Source organism: Ochlerotatus camptorhynchus, unplaced genomic scaffold (assembly GCF_037179485.1).
Source record: "Ochlerotatus camptorhynchus isolate MF236.1 unplaced genomic scaffold, CSIRO-AGI_Acam_v1.1 ptg000841l, whole genome shotgun sequence".
In the NCBI taxonomy this organism is placed as follows: Eukaryota; Metazoa; Arthropoda; class Insecta; order Diptera; family Culicidae; genus Ochlerotatus; species Ochlerotatus camptorhynchus.
In genome coordinates this window covers 4,970-21,849 of record NW_027041301.1, presented here as the reverse complement: position 1 = coordinate 21,849, position 16,880 = coordinate 4,970, and the positions used below count along the sequence as shown (strand labels likewise).

General features: G+C 39.0%; 2 protein-coding genes across 3 annotated transcripts; one reads left to right on the top strand and one right to left on the bottom strand.

The window, feature by feature from the left end:
- The first annotated feature begins 1,417 nt into the window (after positions 1 to 1,417).
- LOC135715279 (U4/U6 small nuclear ribonucleoprotein Prp31-like) lies at positions 1,418 to 3,307 on the top strand. The gene is made up of 5 exons (XM_065238615.1): positions 1,418 to 1,839; positions 1,903 to 2,107; positions 2,169 to 2,423; positions 2,492 to 2,855; positions 2,919 to 3,307. The coding sequence occupies exons 1-5, from the start codon at positions 1,467 to 1,469 to the stop codon at positions 3,255 to 3,257; spliced, it is 1,536 nt and encodes a 511-aa protein (XP_065094687.1). The 5' UTR covers positions 1,418 to 1,466; the 3' UTR covers positions 3,258 to 3,307.
- Positions 3,308 to 3,373: 66 nt separating this feature from the next.
- On the bottom strand, positions 3,374 to 14,007 carry LOC135715277 (kinase D-interacting substrate of 220 kDa-like). 2 transcript variants are annotated; one of them, XM_065238614.1, is made up of 9 exons: positions 13,839 to 14,007; positions 11,955 to 13,773; positions 11,746 to 11,881; positions 10,851 to 11,689; positions 10,625 to 10,790; positions 9,612 to 10,557; positions 5,047 to 5,143; positions 3,610 to 3,777; positions 3,374 to 3,548 (listed from the first exon to the last, which is right to left on the bottom strand). In XM_065238614.1, the coding sequence occupies exons 1-9, from the start codon at positions 13,947 to 13,949 to the stop codon at positions 3,502 to 3,504; spliced, it is 4,329 nt and encodes a 1,442-aa protein (XP_065094686.1). In that variant the 5' UTR covers positions 13,950 to 14,007; the 3' UTR covers positions 3,374 to 3,501. The 2 variants fall into 2 exon arrangements, with proteins under 2 accessions (XP_065094686.1, XP_065094685.1); XM_065238613.1 differs by lacking the exons at positions 3,374 to 3,548; positions 3,610 to 3,777 and having other exon boundaries at positions 4,214 to 5,143.
- Between the last annotated feature and the right edge of the window lie 2,873 nt (positions 14,008 to 16,880).

Below are 16,880 nucleotides of genomic sequence, written 5' to 3'. Positions count from 1 at the left end.
TTTTATTTTGCAATGGAAGCATTTTATTTTAATCTGGTTAATGCTACTAACTTAAGGACTACTCAATAGACATTATATTATAATATAGCAAAAGTAATTTATTTTCTGATTTTTAGTTTTTTTTCTTTATTATAGAAATTTTTAGCCATATGGCTAGTTCATCTCTTAGATTTTAAGGTGTATACATAGATTTTCAGGTTTTCTACCACTGTAGCAGCAACCAGAATTATATAAAATGCTCCATTTGCAAAATAAAAGCATCTTAAGATTGCATTCGTATACCTCCCCGTGGAAATTTTTGAAACCATCATCACTTTCATAGTTCTTCTATTCTCCACGAGTGTCATACTTTGATTTGCCAATCACATTGCAAAAAATCATGTGTGGGACACATAAAAATAATCATTGAATTTTTATTATTTAGTGTAGTAAAAATAACCATAACGACGTGTTCGGGGTATCATCCAAACCATTTGTGGGGTATTTTACCCATCCAGGATACAGCTCGTTTAGGCCGTTCGCAATGCTGTTGTATTTTATAAGGATTGTTTCAATTTGAAACTAGAACAGAAACGCACCTCTCGCAATGCTGAGTTGCAGTTTCATTATTCGAGCACTATTTTGCACCAGATTTGCAACTGCTCGACTATTCTGTTTTATTTCTGAGCGAGTTTGAAACACGAATGGAACTCTGTTTCTAATTTCTTTGTATGTATTTAAAGATGTTTCGAAGAGCTTCACAAACAACTCTATGAACTTCATAAAGAACAGTAAAGTTTATGGAACTTGATGATTACAAACATCTTTTAGAACTGTGCGTTGCGCTACAGTGTTGCAGTTTTAATTTTGGTTATTTAAAATTATAGAATTGTCGAGTCGTTTAAAACAATTTTGAAACTCAGCATTGCGAACGGCCTTATGCCTGGCCTTATGGTATATGTTTATTAGGGTTATCAGTGATATAGAAATTCTGAATTATATGTCGGTTATCGGTTTATCGGTATTTCTGGCAACGCTGCTGTTCACTCGTCAAAATACAAAACTACCCAAATTTGGGCAGAATCCACTCAGATCGGTAAAAACTGAACCTATCCAAAAATGGGTAAACTATGTTGGGAGTGACAAGTTGACAAATGAACAACGTTGATCGGATTCATGCCAATGTTGTTCATTTGTCAACTTACCACTCCCAACACAGTTTTCCCATTTTTGGGTAGGTTCAGTTTTGACCGATCAGGGTGGTTTTTACCCAAATTTGGGTAGTTTTGAAATAGCGTGTATCCTGTCTCTTCTGCTCGGTAAAATTTTCATCAAATTGTTTTTGTTTTGAATTTTCACTTGATTTTATTTGCGATTGTCATCAATGACAGCAAAGGCAGGCCTCTCAAATCATTTTGTAAACGTTCGTATGGTTTGCAGACACTGCTTCTTGAGGTAAATTTTAAATTTAAATTAGAAACGTAATTATGTCGCTCGCCGATGAACTTCTGGCCGACCTGGAGGATGATAACGATGAAACCGAGGAACTGCTGGAAACCGTTAAGCAGGAAGCGCCTGACGAGGTCATAGAAGATCTCGCTTTATCCGGCGGTGAAGAGGAAGCGATTATTATGGATGTGAAGGATGAACCGATGGAGGTGGACGTAAAGGTTGCATCGATCCGAGAGATCTGCAAACTACGTGATTCCGCACGACTGTCTAATGTGCTGTCGCAAATAGCAATGTTTGTCAAGAATCCCCGCAAAACATCCGAAATGATTGGAAATGTAGAATCCGATCCCGAGTATCAGCTGATCGTGGAAGCAAACAACATTGCAGTGGATGTCGATAGCGAAATTTGTAAGTAATGCAGAATAATATAACAGTAGCAAAATAAGATGTCATTAAAAATGTTCTTCATAGCAATAATTTACAAATTTGTGAAGGATAAATATCAGAAGCGCTTCCCAGAATTGGACTCGCTAATCATGGTGGAAATGGATTACGTACGTAGCGTTAAAGAGTTGGGCAATGATCTGGATCAAGCAAAGAATAATGAACGACTGCAGGAGATATTGACTCAGGCAACCATTATGATCGTTTCGGTAACTGCTTCGACTACCCAGGGGTAATGTTTTATTTGTGTTCCAAAGTAGCAGTAATTTCTCTAGCTTTTAAACGTTTTGCAGAACACGTCTTGAACAGCACGAGCTGCAGCAAATTTACGAAGCCTGTGATATGGCAATAGAGCTGAACGATTTCAAAACAAAAATCTTCGAATATGTTGAAAGCAGAATGACATTCATTGCGCCTAATTTGTCCATGATAGTAGGAGCATCTACTGCTGCTAAGCTGGTAGGACTTGCTGGAGGTCTGACCAGGTTATCGAAAATGCCAGCGTGTAATGTTCTTGTCTTGGGAGCTCAGAAAAAAACTTTATCAGGGTAAGAACCTTGGGTCATTATCATTATTACAGAAACAAATATTAATAACCTCGTTCTAATGTTATTAGCTTCTCCAAGGTGGCAATGTTGCCTCACACTGGATATGTTTATTACTCGGATATCGTCCAGGAAACACCACCCGATATGCGTAGAAAAGCAGCCCGTCTGGTGGCTTCGAAAAGCACTTTGGCCGCTCGTGTGGACGCTTGCCACGAAAGTCATCTGGGGGAGATTGGTCAAAGATTTCGTGAAGATATAGAAAAAAAGCTGGACAAACTGCAAGAACCTCCACCGGTTAAATTTATCAAGCCTCTGCCCAAACCAATCGAAGGCGGTAAGAAGAAGCGTGGCGGAAAACGTGTGCGTAAGATGAAGGAGCGTTACGCCATCACCGAGTTCCGAAAGCAAGCCAATCGAATGAACTTCGGCGATGTAAGTTAACCGGTTACAATATGCTATATAACTTTTCAATCAATGGTTTCAATATTCCTTCAGATCGACGAAGATGCTTACCAGGAAGATTTGGGCTATACGCGTGGTACCATTGGCAAAACAGGTACAGGTAGAATACGGCTACCACAGATCGACGAGAAAACTAAGGTTCGAATTAGCAAAACGCTACAGAAAAATCTTCAGAAACAACAACAGGTGTGGGGAGGAAGTACTACGGTGAAGAAACAAGTTTCCGGAACAGCATCCAGTGTGGCATTCACACCGCTGCAAGGATTAGAAATTGTTAACCCTCAGGCGGCGGAGAAACCTGCTAGTGAAAGTACGGCTAAATATTTCTCCAACACATCTGGTTTTCTTTCGGTGGGCAAGAGAACGACGTAGATGAATCAACTTTTCTTTCGATACTATTGCTACTATGTATTGATGTGTAATTGAATTAATGTTTCCTTTAATAAAAACAATATTTTAACTATTTTTTTTTGTCGGGCAGAAATTGAAAACAATTGCATAGCAATGGTAAATTATGTTCTATATAGGTATAATGATTCAAAATATTTTCAGTGGGATTGTTCGTATAAGCAGGGATCCGTGTTGGTTTGCTCTATCATGATGGTTTGATTGTAAGTTAAGTAAAATGGCCATCCGGATCATTGACGCTGAATTGTCGTTTTACTGAAAATGATAAAAAGTTTAGATAGGAAGATCAGCGATTATGTCTTATTCAATATCTCACCAGATTTCCGAGCAAGGTTCTCATTCAAAATCTCGATGAACGTTGGCGTCAGATTACCCTCTCCGTCGCACATGGTTACACGTTTGTCACCTTTCCGAATGCTTCCAGTTGGCTTTAGAATAGATGTCATCTGCTTCGGTGAGGGTATTGGTGAACTTCGTATGGACACTATAATTGTCGCAATAGTTTTTTTGTAAATATATTCGAAAAGAATATCGAACACTACAATGACGTGAAAAAGCTATGAAGTTCATGTGTTAGTTTTGGTCATACATGTATTAGTAAATCACAATGACGAATTCTATTCACACTAATTCCACATCATTAGTAGTAGATTATTAGGAAATATAAGAAAAAGCTTTCTCACCTACTTTTCAACCTTCAACGTCTGTACGATCCGGGTTGAACCTGTGCGGTGGAAAGTAATTCACAGCAATTCACAACTCAAATTACTTACCATACCATAGGGCCATATTATTTAAGTCGAGTCGAGCATCACTTCTGGTCAATGGTCTATTTCAGAATTATAGAAGTAATACCAAATTATACCAGTGACCAGAAGTGACGCACGACTCATATTACGTAATAGGGCCCATAGCAGCAGATAGTTGTTCGGTTAGGTGCCGATTCAAAATCAAACCTTTAGTAGCAAAAGTGTGCAGAAAATCATTAAATTTGTCAACTGTGATCTCAATAAAATAACACAAACATATCATGTTCGACTGCATCGTAAATATGTATAATTCTGGTTCATTAGCTATACACCACTATATTACGGTATTACTCTATGCGGCAGGTTTTAGAATCGAGGATCAAATCTGATTTCGTCACTATAATGGCATCTGGATGAAGGATGGAGGATGCTTAGGGCCTAGACTAAAAAAAGTACAAAAAAATCCTCTGGATTTCCGATTGTTTGTGCTGATGAAATTTTAATATTTTCTAAACTTCCGATATTATTTTAGGTACTTTTTCAATTGAGTTTTTCTATTTTTTTTTTCAATTGGCATAGTATATATTTGAAATAAGGGTCAAGGCGACACCATGCCATGCTTTGCTAAAAGGAAGTTCTGGAGTTATAGAAATCAATAGCTTTCATAACTTTCTTCGATAATTTTCTATTTGTCGCGCTGTCGATCGTCTATTGAAGTGAATAAATTTTTACTAACAAAATGAGAAGAACAAAACAGAATTACACCTATAGTTTTGTATCATCCACGTTTGATGGGTGGTGTGGCATGATAATAACACTGGAAAGAGACTCGTCGTGCAAGCTGTGAGACCTTAGCTGAGAACGTTGCTGAAATGAATCTTCGCTACTAGCGGCAGGCGGGTGATCGAGTAAATTGGGGTTAGTGAAGTTATAGCTAAGCCTCGGCGGTGAACCAATTTCCGAGCTCTCACGGATTGGTGCTAGGTACTGGGAAAACATCTCACCAGTCGGGCTGGGACGCTCGCTGCCCGCTACGTCTTCAAATGCATCCTCATTCAGGGTTTGCAAGGCACCGCATATCATTTGTTCTTCCAATGTCACCTGTAATGCAGTAGTTTGGAAGAGCTGTATTAGTATACGCGAACTACATATTTCGATGACGAAAAGTGACTATCCTTATTCTAAGCGTACCGGACACATTTTTAAGGAACTTGTTAAAAGAGTGCGATAAGTGAAACAACATTGAACTAGTCCACGAGAATGAGGATAATAGCTACCTCGTCATCAAATACTGCTGTATTGCGTGAGTAATTGTAAATTGTAATATTGATAGCATAGAACACACATAGAATCAAACGGAATACAAGAGTGGTTTTTTTTTGCATGAGACCGTATAATGCTGTAAGAAATCGTATGGAATTCATTTTTTTAAACATCTACACGATTTATAACTGCATTGATTATTTCTTGGCCCAATTATGCTTGTATAACAAAAAATCATAGACATTTTGAATTTACTTGAAAATCTACAGATTGGTATTAGTTTACTTGCAAATACCAAAATGAAAATAAAACGATACCATAATATACTACCAGTTTATCGGGCGAAATTAAGTAATGGCACTGAATTTAAGCAAATTACGATATCAGCTTAGATCTAGCATTTCTAGTATTGTTACTCCGAATTTCATGTTTGTGATACAGTGCTTTCTCGATCTTGGCAGCCCCTGTGCGTATCAGTCTTTTTTTCTTCAACTAATTCCACGTAAATTTGTTCATGCATACTGTGGTATAATAAAACCACCGACAAGGTGCAAGGGCTATGCAAATGAGTAGAATAAAGTGGGCTCAAACTCAAAGCTGACTCCATGCTATTCGCACAAAGGCAAATGTTAACATCATGGCGCTATGTATTATTATCAATGTTATCCTTAATCGGATACATGAGAAAATCTACGACAGCAGGCAAGATTCAGTGCCGGTAGACCTTGTTGAAGAACCTTATTGTCACGCTTGGTATCATCCTGGTGCAGATTAACGAGTTCTAATAGTCCCTGTATTTATCGTGAATTTGTGGGTCACCCTGAGACGCTAAGGAGTCCCGGATAAAATGGTCAACCTCAACGAATCGCAATAGGTGGCTCTCACGTACACCTGTAAAATTGAGCGTTGGCGGATGGAGGATAACCGCTAGTGTTCCTCATCGTATTCGTAGCTGCAATTGACCGTGTTCCGAACCGTGGGCTGATTTTATTGTACCCTTTCCAAGTTCCATGAAACTTCGCATAATAATTATTGTTCACTAGGAGCAATGAGCCAACGGGTGGAAACTAAAGATTTTAAATTGGCTCACTACTTGACTAGCCCATTGGTCCCAAGCAAATTGATTAACGTACCCCATTCTAGTACTACACTATGTTAATTTTGATTCGCTATGAAAGTTTGACAGATAAAATGAGTATGGTTCGTGGATTTTCCTATGTTTCGAGCGGTACATCGATTAACTTGGGACCGAAGAGAGTACACTGAAGTTTTTACACGGTTAGTGCAGCAGAGTCGCGATATACACGGTACGTTTTTAACGGTTTCTCGACAACGATACAACCTATCGACTTGATTTCAATCACATTATCCGTTTCAAGCTAATCGGTAATCGGTTCAAGTTAGTCGAATGGCATACTTTTAAAAAAATCACAATGTTTGGTGCAAATACAGAATTTTTTTAAACATGTCTATATGGACCATAGCATGCTATAATTACGAATGGAATCAGAATATCACATCGAAACTGCTGCAACCAGGTCAATCCATCGGTTGTGTAATATCACATTGTACGATGTACATCGATTTTGCGAACAAAATTACATCCATTGATGTTATATTGTATCTGCTTTTTGCTATTACATCATTATTTCATACATCAGCTTGAATTACGATCGATATTACATTTTTTTTTGCTGTGTACATAATACATGGTAGGTCACAACTTCAGGATACATAAGTAACATTCAAAGTGTTTTTATGTTACTTCATACGCGAAGTTAACGATTTTCAGAGTTGGTTGGAAATGCTAACATGAAGCTTTAGTGTGATAATTTATTATCTAGAGAATGATCTTTTTTAGAAGAGAGTAGGTGGATAGTTCCGTTAGAGTACGGCAGTATGAAAAATGAATAGAAGTTGAAAATGAGCGAAGGGCCATTAATGCGACAGTTTTTAAAAGCTAGTTTTATTTCATACTGCCGTACTCTAACGGAACTATCCACCTACTCTCTTCTAAAAAAGATCATTCTCTAGCTAATAAATTTATCACACTTAAAGCTTCATGTTAGCATTTCCAACCCAACTCTACATAAGTAAGTTATTGGCCCCGGACCGATAAAGCAAGCTTAAATGAGGTAACGTCGGAAGCTATTGAGTTACTACCAGCAACGGTGGATCAGCCGAGATTCGAAGCGCTACAGGCGAGAAAGAAGAACACGGAAAAACAATCAAGAGCTCAATTATTAGACCCTCGCTTCTGTAGAGCTATCAAAGACATTGAGCCTACCAAATAAACATTCTGGGAAAAATCCATTGACATGCCATCAATTTAACAGTGTCGAAACATTTAAATATATCTTATAAACTATTGCAAAAAGCAGATGGTTGTCTGTGACAGTTTATATTACTTAGCACATTGTTATTTCTTGTATAACGAAAACCGCTTTGCTTATAACGCAACACGTAGGATCTCCCCAGTTTTAACATGGCATAAGAGATTTAACCTGAAAGCACATTACATTCAGTGAATCTTTATCGATACCTAGTGCTGTATCTAAACTTCGAAATAATGCATTGAATCCAGAGTAACAATACATCGATGCGATCCTATGAAAACAAAACAGTTCATTACGACTTGTTGAACAAATAATTGCATCTTAGATAACAAAACTGACATTTAATTTAAAAATATTGGGTCATAATTTGGCTACCAGTCACTACATTGGATAACGCACAAATATACGAAAAATACGAGACGTTAGAAAATAGATTTCAATCAACAGTGTACGAAAAAATTTCAGTTTAATACGTTAGATAGGTATAAATGATAAGATATACTGTGTTGTACGAAATAATAGCACAAGGGTCGATTTTCATTCATACTGGCAAATATTGACATGTTGTAACTCTGTTTTTCTAAATTGGGAATAATGCTTCAATTATGTTGAATATTGCATGCGCGAAAATTTATTGAAACGCCTGTAGAAAAGTGAGACACCAGGTAAAATTGGTCGAAATACAAGTATTTTACGAGCAGAAATTCTTCGTACAGAGTAGGGTAAGGTGGGGCAAGATGGATCAGCTTGTATTGCGCATTTTGCACCAAATTAGACTCCTGTGCAAAAAATAGTTGCACAGTAATATTTTCGCACAGGCCAGAAAATTTAAAAATCGACTTCTTTGAAAACAGTAACAGCTTTAGAACATTACTAGCAAGCTACACTGTTGAATTAAAGCTCTAGAAAGCATTAAGAAGCTCCATATTTAACTTTTATGACCAGTGCGAAAATATTACTGTGTACTTATTTTTAGCGCAGGAGTCTTAATCAGGTGTGAAATCCCCAATACATTTATTACTTTATGTGTTTGTCAAAATCAACAGGTTCAATGCAACCCCAAATACTTTTTCAAACCAGCATTCTGGCTACTTGAGCCTGTTGATGTTGACATGTTTTTTTTTTTTTTTCCTTTGGTTTGTTTTTTCCGTCGATCTTGTTTTCCGTGCTGAGCACCAATGCTACCGACGTGCCAGGAAGGCAGCTCCCACACCTGGACCCTACCTATCGACCCATCAACTCATGAACCGGGGACCAACGGCTTTACTTCCCATCCGAAGGAAGGCGTGATCAGAGATGTTATGCCTCAGAACATCCCGGCGGCGCCGACTGGGATTGAGCCCAGGCCTGCTGGGGTGAGAGGTAATCACGCTTACCACTACACCACCGGCGCCGTTCGATGTTGACATGTTGACAATCAAAAAAAAAAATAATCAAATTCAGTGGATGATCCATCTTGTCCCGTGACCCATCTTGCGCCACCTCACCCTTCATATATAATTCAAAATATAGCTCAAATTATAAACTTCTAAACGTTTATAATTTCGAACAATTTTACTTACCTGCAAATGCTCCGCTAAATTCAACATTATTTGTAGCTCAATTTCAAATTTGCAGTTCAATTGGTTATAATACAACATTTCAGAGTTCTGGTTGATATGAATATCGACCTGCGCTAATATTATTCCGAACAGCACTGTTGGGATGGGGCGTGCGTTCTAGCATATACTGAAAACGCTAAAAAGTATTGTTACAATTCCGGATAGACATCCAACATTCAAACATCGAAGGTATCTTGAATGATTCCAAATGCAACCAATACATCCAGAAAAGGAATACAACCAGTACCTGTAGATACTCATAATCATGGACCTTGGTCGGCTGCACATCCAGACATGTGTAATTTGGTTAGCATAATTTAGATTTAACCCAAAACTATAGTTTTATGCTGTGTTTAAATATGCACTTACCTGTTTTTCCATATGAGATTTCTGTCGCACTGGCTGGAAAACAGATGGTGGAGCAGACGACTGAGTTGATGTGGGTATGTTGTCAGTTAATTCCAAACTGTCCCCGACACTTTTTGCGAACGTTGTGGTTTTGGCTTGTTTTCTAGTGGCATTGTTCTCTCTCAACTGCAAAATTAGCATTTTGAAGATTTCCCAGTGTCCAAAGCTAAGATTAAGTACGGATTTAAGCTCATCCAAGCTGCAGTAAGTTAGTACGCGACCAGATATTGCATTTTCTCTTAACACGGGGGACAGCTTATCTAGTGCCGGTTTAAGATCACCAACCCGAGCCAACAAGTCGATAAGCTCTTCCGCGGTAAGCTTATCAAGTTGAATGTTGGAGATATCAAAATCGATCGGTGGTGATCCACGAGATGAGGGATTCTTCAAATGCTGCTTGGTGCTCGCTGATTGCGAAGAAGTACCATTGGAATGATTATCATTGGCGTGCTCGATGAGTATGCTAGTAGAGTTGGTCTTTTTCAAACTGCTGTTATCGGGATGCATCAGACTAGCCAGATTTTGGTTGTAATAATTCATCATAGCCATGGCGGGCGGTGCATTATAGAAGCCAGCCCATGTTGGAAGACTCGGTGGATGCTGTGGTGTTGGATGAAGGATGTGTTGATGCGAATGACGAGTCGGAACAAAACTGTGTGGTTTCATAGAGGGGAGCGCGCTCTTAATAGGGATGATGATCCCTTCATCCTCCAATGCTTGCTGATCTTCTTTTAACACTTTTCTTAAATATGGATCTAGATTGATGGTGAAAGGCAAGAATATTCGCAAATCCGATACTAGAAGATCGGACTTGTGCAACTGTAAAAAGGCATCTAGTTTGCGTTCGTCTCTGTCGAGATCTAGTAAATTCACTGCTTCTCTCAGGCAAGCAATTTTTGGCCGAACCCTGTAAGAAATATATAGGTACATATATCAATAAACAACGCTGACAAATATCAACAGTTTTTTCATACTTATCGTAAACCGACTGTAGTGACATGGAATCTTCAAAGTTATCTCCGGCTTGATCATGTTCCAAAACAATCATGCTTGCACGTAAAGGCCACTGTTCCGTTAAATTAATCCAAGAGCTCAGCCGGTACCAACTAAAATCTATTTTGAATGCCTTCAATAGGCGCACTAGAAATATAATACTTGTAAAAGTTGCAGTTAATGGGGATTATATATTGGTTGACATACCTGTAATGTAAATAACGTTCATCAACCTTCGCATACTACGAGGATTCACGTCACTGAAGTAGTCATCAGTTAGGACGATCTTTGATAAATCTACCGGTGGATTTTGACCTAGTTTATGAAGATTTGATCCAATAGAACTTGCAATCGAATCTGAAACACGTAACTTTTTACTTCCCGCCCTCGACGTTCCAGGCATAGCTCTGAGCTTCTCTTGGCTGGACATAATCTCAGAAGCATTTGACAATCTTCTAGCAGAAACTGAGTGTCCTAAATGTGAATCATCATCTCTGGTTGAATCAGGGACAATCCGGCGATATGTGGCCATGGCAGTACTTTGAGCTCGCTGAACTTTCCGGAGACCTGAGTTCTGCAGATAAACTGGGAGATGAACTAAATTTCTGAGAAAATCGTGCCCTCCTATGCCGCCTTCAGTGAACAATCGCCTGCTATTAGCTTCGGCGGCTTTAGCTATAACGTGAGGATCAACGGCTAACAGCAACACGAAAGGTCGTTGTGGCGCTGAAAGCAGTGTTTGGATGGCGTTCAATATAGTTAACGTGCGTTCTGTATCACAGGAATCCAGAGCATCCACAACTCCAACTAGTCGGCTCTGTTGATTCGTAAATGCATCCAAACAGCGAATCATGTCCGTCATCAAGCTTACTTCTGCACCTAAGGCGGTCAGTGGTGCAGCTTCGTTGTTGTTGAACGCACGTTTTAGATGCTTTCCTTGCGACATAAACAATGCACCAATTAGTTTTGACCACGCGTGTAAATTAGCTATTGTGCCTGCTAGTAGGAACCCAATAAGGATATATATGGTGACGGCAATCTCATCCCTGAGAATAAAATTTACTTTAACAATTAAAAATTGTCAATTTCATCGGCAACTAACCTTCCACTACTTCCGTACTCCGAGTAGACAATAGATAACGAAGCAGTAGTAAGTACACCTAGTATTCCCAGTTCGAAAAGTAATACAACAGGCACACAGCACATACGGCGCCATTTCCAACCTCCACTAGCTTTCACTAAAATGAAAACAAGAATTTATTGTTGAGATTGATGATGGTCACAGTTCAACATCAATGTATATTTACATACATGGCTTTGGTCGAAACGCACGATACAATCCGGTCGCCAGTGATCCATAGTAAGCTTCGATGGCATCGAATATGGAAGCTAACATCAACGCAATAGCAGCATCTCCATTTGGAGCGGCACCACTGGCCTCTGCAAAATGAAACCGTACGGGCATCGGTTGGGAATCATTTTGCGGACCGGGTGGATGACAGAATGCAACTTGTAGAATCAAACGAAGCTTTCCTAGCTTTTTCGATAAGCCATAATTTAAACTATAAAGCCATTCTAGATCATACCGTCTGTCCAGAAATTTAAACAGATAATTAATGAAATAGATGAGAACCAACAATGAAATTCCGGTAGTAAGACCCAGGATGTAGCTCCAGGTAGTGAGACCAACGACGGTTCCAATTACCAGTGCAACGTGAAGACAAACCAGAAAGAACAAGAAAGGAGCTCGAATTGGCGGTTCAGACCACTGCTGGGCAAAACATTTCATTTCCTCACGTAGTTTAGCTAAAAGAAAGCTTTTGCCACTGCCCCATTTTGCATATAATCCAACAGTAATAGGAGTTGTCAATGTAGGTTCACTTAGTACATCTGCTAATGCTGAAGAATATAATCCATAGCCTAACATTCCTTCCGAGTCCTCATTCGCATTAAGGCGCCGTGCTCCGAATACTTGTCCCAGAATCGTCTTCTGATGCATTGCATCGATACCATATGGAGTTTCTCCCGCTTTATTTGAACGGTACAGAAGTTGGCTGTATTTTGGATTGCTAAGCAATGCCTCGACAATCGCTTTCGAGCGGGCTCTCATTGCTACGTGCAAGCATGTATCTCCTCGTTTATCTGCTGCACCAACCTTAGCTTTCCGTTCCAACAACATTTGCACCATTTCTAGATTCCTATTACGTACCGCTCGCAAGAGCGGTGTGTCTCCATCTTTAGTTGATAGCTCCAAATCTGGATTGGATTGTAAAATCAGTTTCACTAGTGTAGTGTGTCCCTTCTCAACAGCGGTGTATAAGGCAGTCTTCCTATCTTTTCCCTGTATATCCACGTCAACGTGACGCTTCAGCAAAATTTCTACAACATTGCGGTATCCTCCTTTGACGGCATTTATAAGAGGTGTGTCACCAGCACGGTCCTGCACATTCACATAAGCACCAGCGGCAATCAAAGAGGACGCAATCTCCGTGAGGCCTTCTCGACATGCTATCGATAGTGCAGTCATCCCATCTTTGTCCAGTGCGTTGACATTCGGTTTGCGGTCCAGCAGCAATGGGACACATTCCTGATAGCCACCGCTAACAGCAACCAAAAGCGGAGTCCACGAGTACATACCTGCTGTATCGACGTTTGCTCCAGCTTTCAGAAGAGTGTCCACGATCTCTGCATTACCTTTTCGACATGCCCAAACTAATGGGGTTGTTCCATACTTATCACCCACATTAGGCTTGGCTCCGCCCGTATTAACTAGCACTTTGACAATTTCCGTATGTCCACGACCTGCGGCCCAGAGCAATGGGTTTAGGTGATAATTGCCATGAGCTTGAACATCGGCTCCTTTATGCACCAATAACGAAACAACTGATGTGTGTCCTTTATAAGAACCCCACATAAGAGCGGTCCAGCCACCCATATCCCGATGTTCAATGTCAGCGCCATTATCGAGCAGGATTTCGACTATATCTACGTTGCCAGCTTTGGCAGCAAACAGAAGTGGGGACCAGGTGTCTAAATCCTGTGCTTGGACATCTGCTCCACGTGCAATCAGCTCCTTGACGAAACTCGTGGCACCACGGCCACTAGCGATCATTAACACGGTGGTACCATTCTGTAATACGATAGAATTTAATACAAATCATCTTTGTATATATATTATTAAAATTCGTCTTTTACCTCATCACGGTCATCGACTTGCAGTTGGCGTGTGCCGAGAAATGACTTGAGGCCAGCTAAATCGTCCGATTCCAAATACTGAAGCAGAGCTCGATGACTCAAAGAGCCCATTGAATCGCACCGATTCAATGCCTGAAATGAAATCACAGATATGACGTAGAAAAAGAGCAAAGTAAAAACTGAGTTAGCAAATTTTGCAAAAACAGATCATTTCCTGCGTAAGGTTACGGATAAAAGAAGATAAAGGGTTCAACTCAATTCAAACGTACAAAACTCAATGTTCTGCGCAGTATAAAATAGCAGCAAATAGGTAGTAAAAATATCGGCAAGAGGATAGAGAAGAAAAACACTAGTTTGTGGTAGTTAGTTGGCATTATAATCTGTGTAGAGAGAGAGAGAGAGAGAGGAGATCTCTGGATAACGAGAATCAGTTGTCAGGCTCGATTTTAGAATTGGTAATGCAGGTTGATGTTTTCGCAATTCGGAATTACATTAAGCTGAATATAGACTGATAGGACTAATCCGGTTAGAAGAGTGGAAAAAAATACTAGTACAACTAACTAGAGTAGCGTTGAAGGTGTGCCATACGAGTTCTACACCTGCAGGGTGCATAGAAGCAAAGAACAAACAAATTGCACTATTTTAAATTAAACAAAATGACAATAGCAAACGAAATAAGCAATTTAACGAAACCTCTAAGCTGACAAACAAACGATATGACGGATGAAATAACTTCGATTCGAATGAGTATGGACATAGCAGGGTAGTGAACTAATTCGGCATAAGCGACCATTTCCGTCATATCGAGCAGAAACATCAAATTAATATATCCATGGTTTCGACGTGAACGAATCAATCATACGTTTGGTATGATAGTATAGTAGTAAAGCTACAAAACAAAGCCTATAAGAACTCTGCGGTAAGGGTTAACTCTTATGTTCACCTTGCAACTTCGGTACACACTGACTTGGACACAACTCAATAGGTTACGGCAACGGTTCACTGGCACTGAATTCTGGTTTGAAAGATATATTGCCACGTTGGGAGATAGTTTGTTACTGTCAACTCAGCAGAAAAAAAACAGACAAAATTTGCATAACATAATTTTCTTCTGTTGTAGTCGCTTGGTGGTAAGACTACACTCAGAAAATTTTTCACTTAGATGTTACATGAAAACATATATAGATTTTTTCCATCTTGCTTTTCACGTAAATTTTACGTTTTTCATATGTGGATTGGTTTGAAAGTTCTAATTTCAATCCACATACAACTCTAATAGGTAGTATAGGATTTGGAAATAAATTTCACTTTATTTTCATGTAGCATCTAAGTGAAAATTACTCAAAGTGAAAAGATCTTTGCCCAATCCACTAGAAAACAACATAGATTTTATGGTACTTTCTAAGTGAATTTTATTATGATTTCACTTAAATTTTACTAAGTTTCTTCGTAGCATCATCCATTGTTAGGAATTTAAAAAAAATTCGAGATAATAAAAATTGTATTGTTCAGAAAGCTGATAATATATTCTTATTAAAAAAATACCATACACGAACGATAACCCACATAATAGAACTATTCCTCAAATGGTTTGCATAATTACCAAACACGTCGTTAAGCAAAATAACCATAAAATTTTTATTAGGGATGTCTTATGTGTTCCAGCAGCTTCCGGCCAGCTGCCCTTCCTTTGCCAATCTTTCGGGTGAGATCATTCCTCATAACATATCATAAATAAATGGTGCATCATGACAAAAATAAAACATCATACTTATCAGAAAATTCAACAAATCCAATGGTATTTGTGAATGCAGCAACAACTCGTAAGCAATGCACCGTTTGGACGCCATGTTAAGTTTTGTTTGTGCCATCACCACTCAGGAATTTTCACACTATAAATCCATGTAGAATCTAAGTGAAATTATCTTACATGAAATTCATATGAAACTTATATATATATATATATATTCATCTAAGTTTCAAAGCGTATTACATTGCTTTTAATACGATTTGTAATAAATTTTATTAACGTCATTCACGTTACAGAAAATTTTTAATATCTGAAGGTCACGTGTTTTTTCCAGTAAAATTTATGTGACAAATTTTTTGAATGTAATATATTTTGATTTCTAGTAGGTAGGGTAGAGCGCTACTTCGTCGTAATCGCCCATTTCCGTTCTATCGATCAGAAAAGATCAATAATATCAATGATTTACCGTGCACAAATCAATAATAGGTTTGTTCCGATGCGTTAGTTCATTAGCTACAACATTAATCCTGTTAGAGCGCATTGTATGAATATTTACACTCATTGTTCTCAAAACAAAAGAAGCGTTTCTAGCGAATCCCCTGTTTCTACGTTTATCCGTAGGACGAAGGAAATCAAATGGCGTTTCAATGCGTTTTGACGGAATTGAAACTCGTAGGACGGATTTAGAGTCAAGAAGCAGTATTAGATTTTAAACAATATCTCAACAATTTGTGACTCTTTATCAAATCCAACGGTATGTATGGAAAGGTGAATAAATTTAGAAGTCATCTCTGAAAAAAATATTCCATTTTTTGTTCAAATCCGTTCAAAAACGATAGGTAAAACGCGGGTTGTACTTAGTAGGATGGAAATTAGATCAAAAACCCTATTGATTACTTCATAATTTTTATTTATTTCAGGTGGAATGACTACTGGTCGACCGAAACAGACGCTCTTGGGCACGTCACACCTTTGTTATGGGCATAGTATCATTTTAAGCGGCGCCGGTGTTTTAGTGGTAAGCGTTAGCTCTCACCCCAGCAGGCCTGGGTTCAATCCCAGTCGGTGCCGCCGGGATGTCGGTGCCACGGGAAGTAAAGCCGATGGTCCCCGGTTTATGAGTTGATAGGTCGATATGTAGGGTCCAGGTGTGGGAGCCGCCTCCCTGGCCTGGCGTCAGTGTATCATTGGTGCTCAGCACGGAAAACAAGACCGACGGAGAATAAATCAAGGAAAAAATACATTTCATTTCATTTTAGTATAGAGCATGCTGTCCTTTTGTTTTTTTTTCC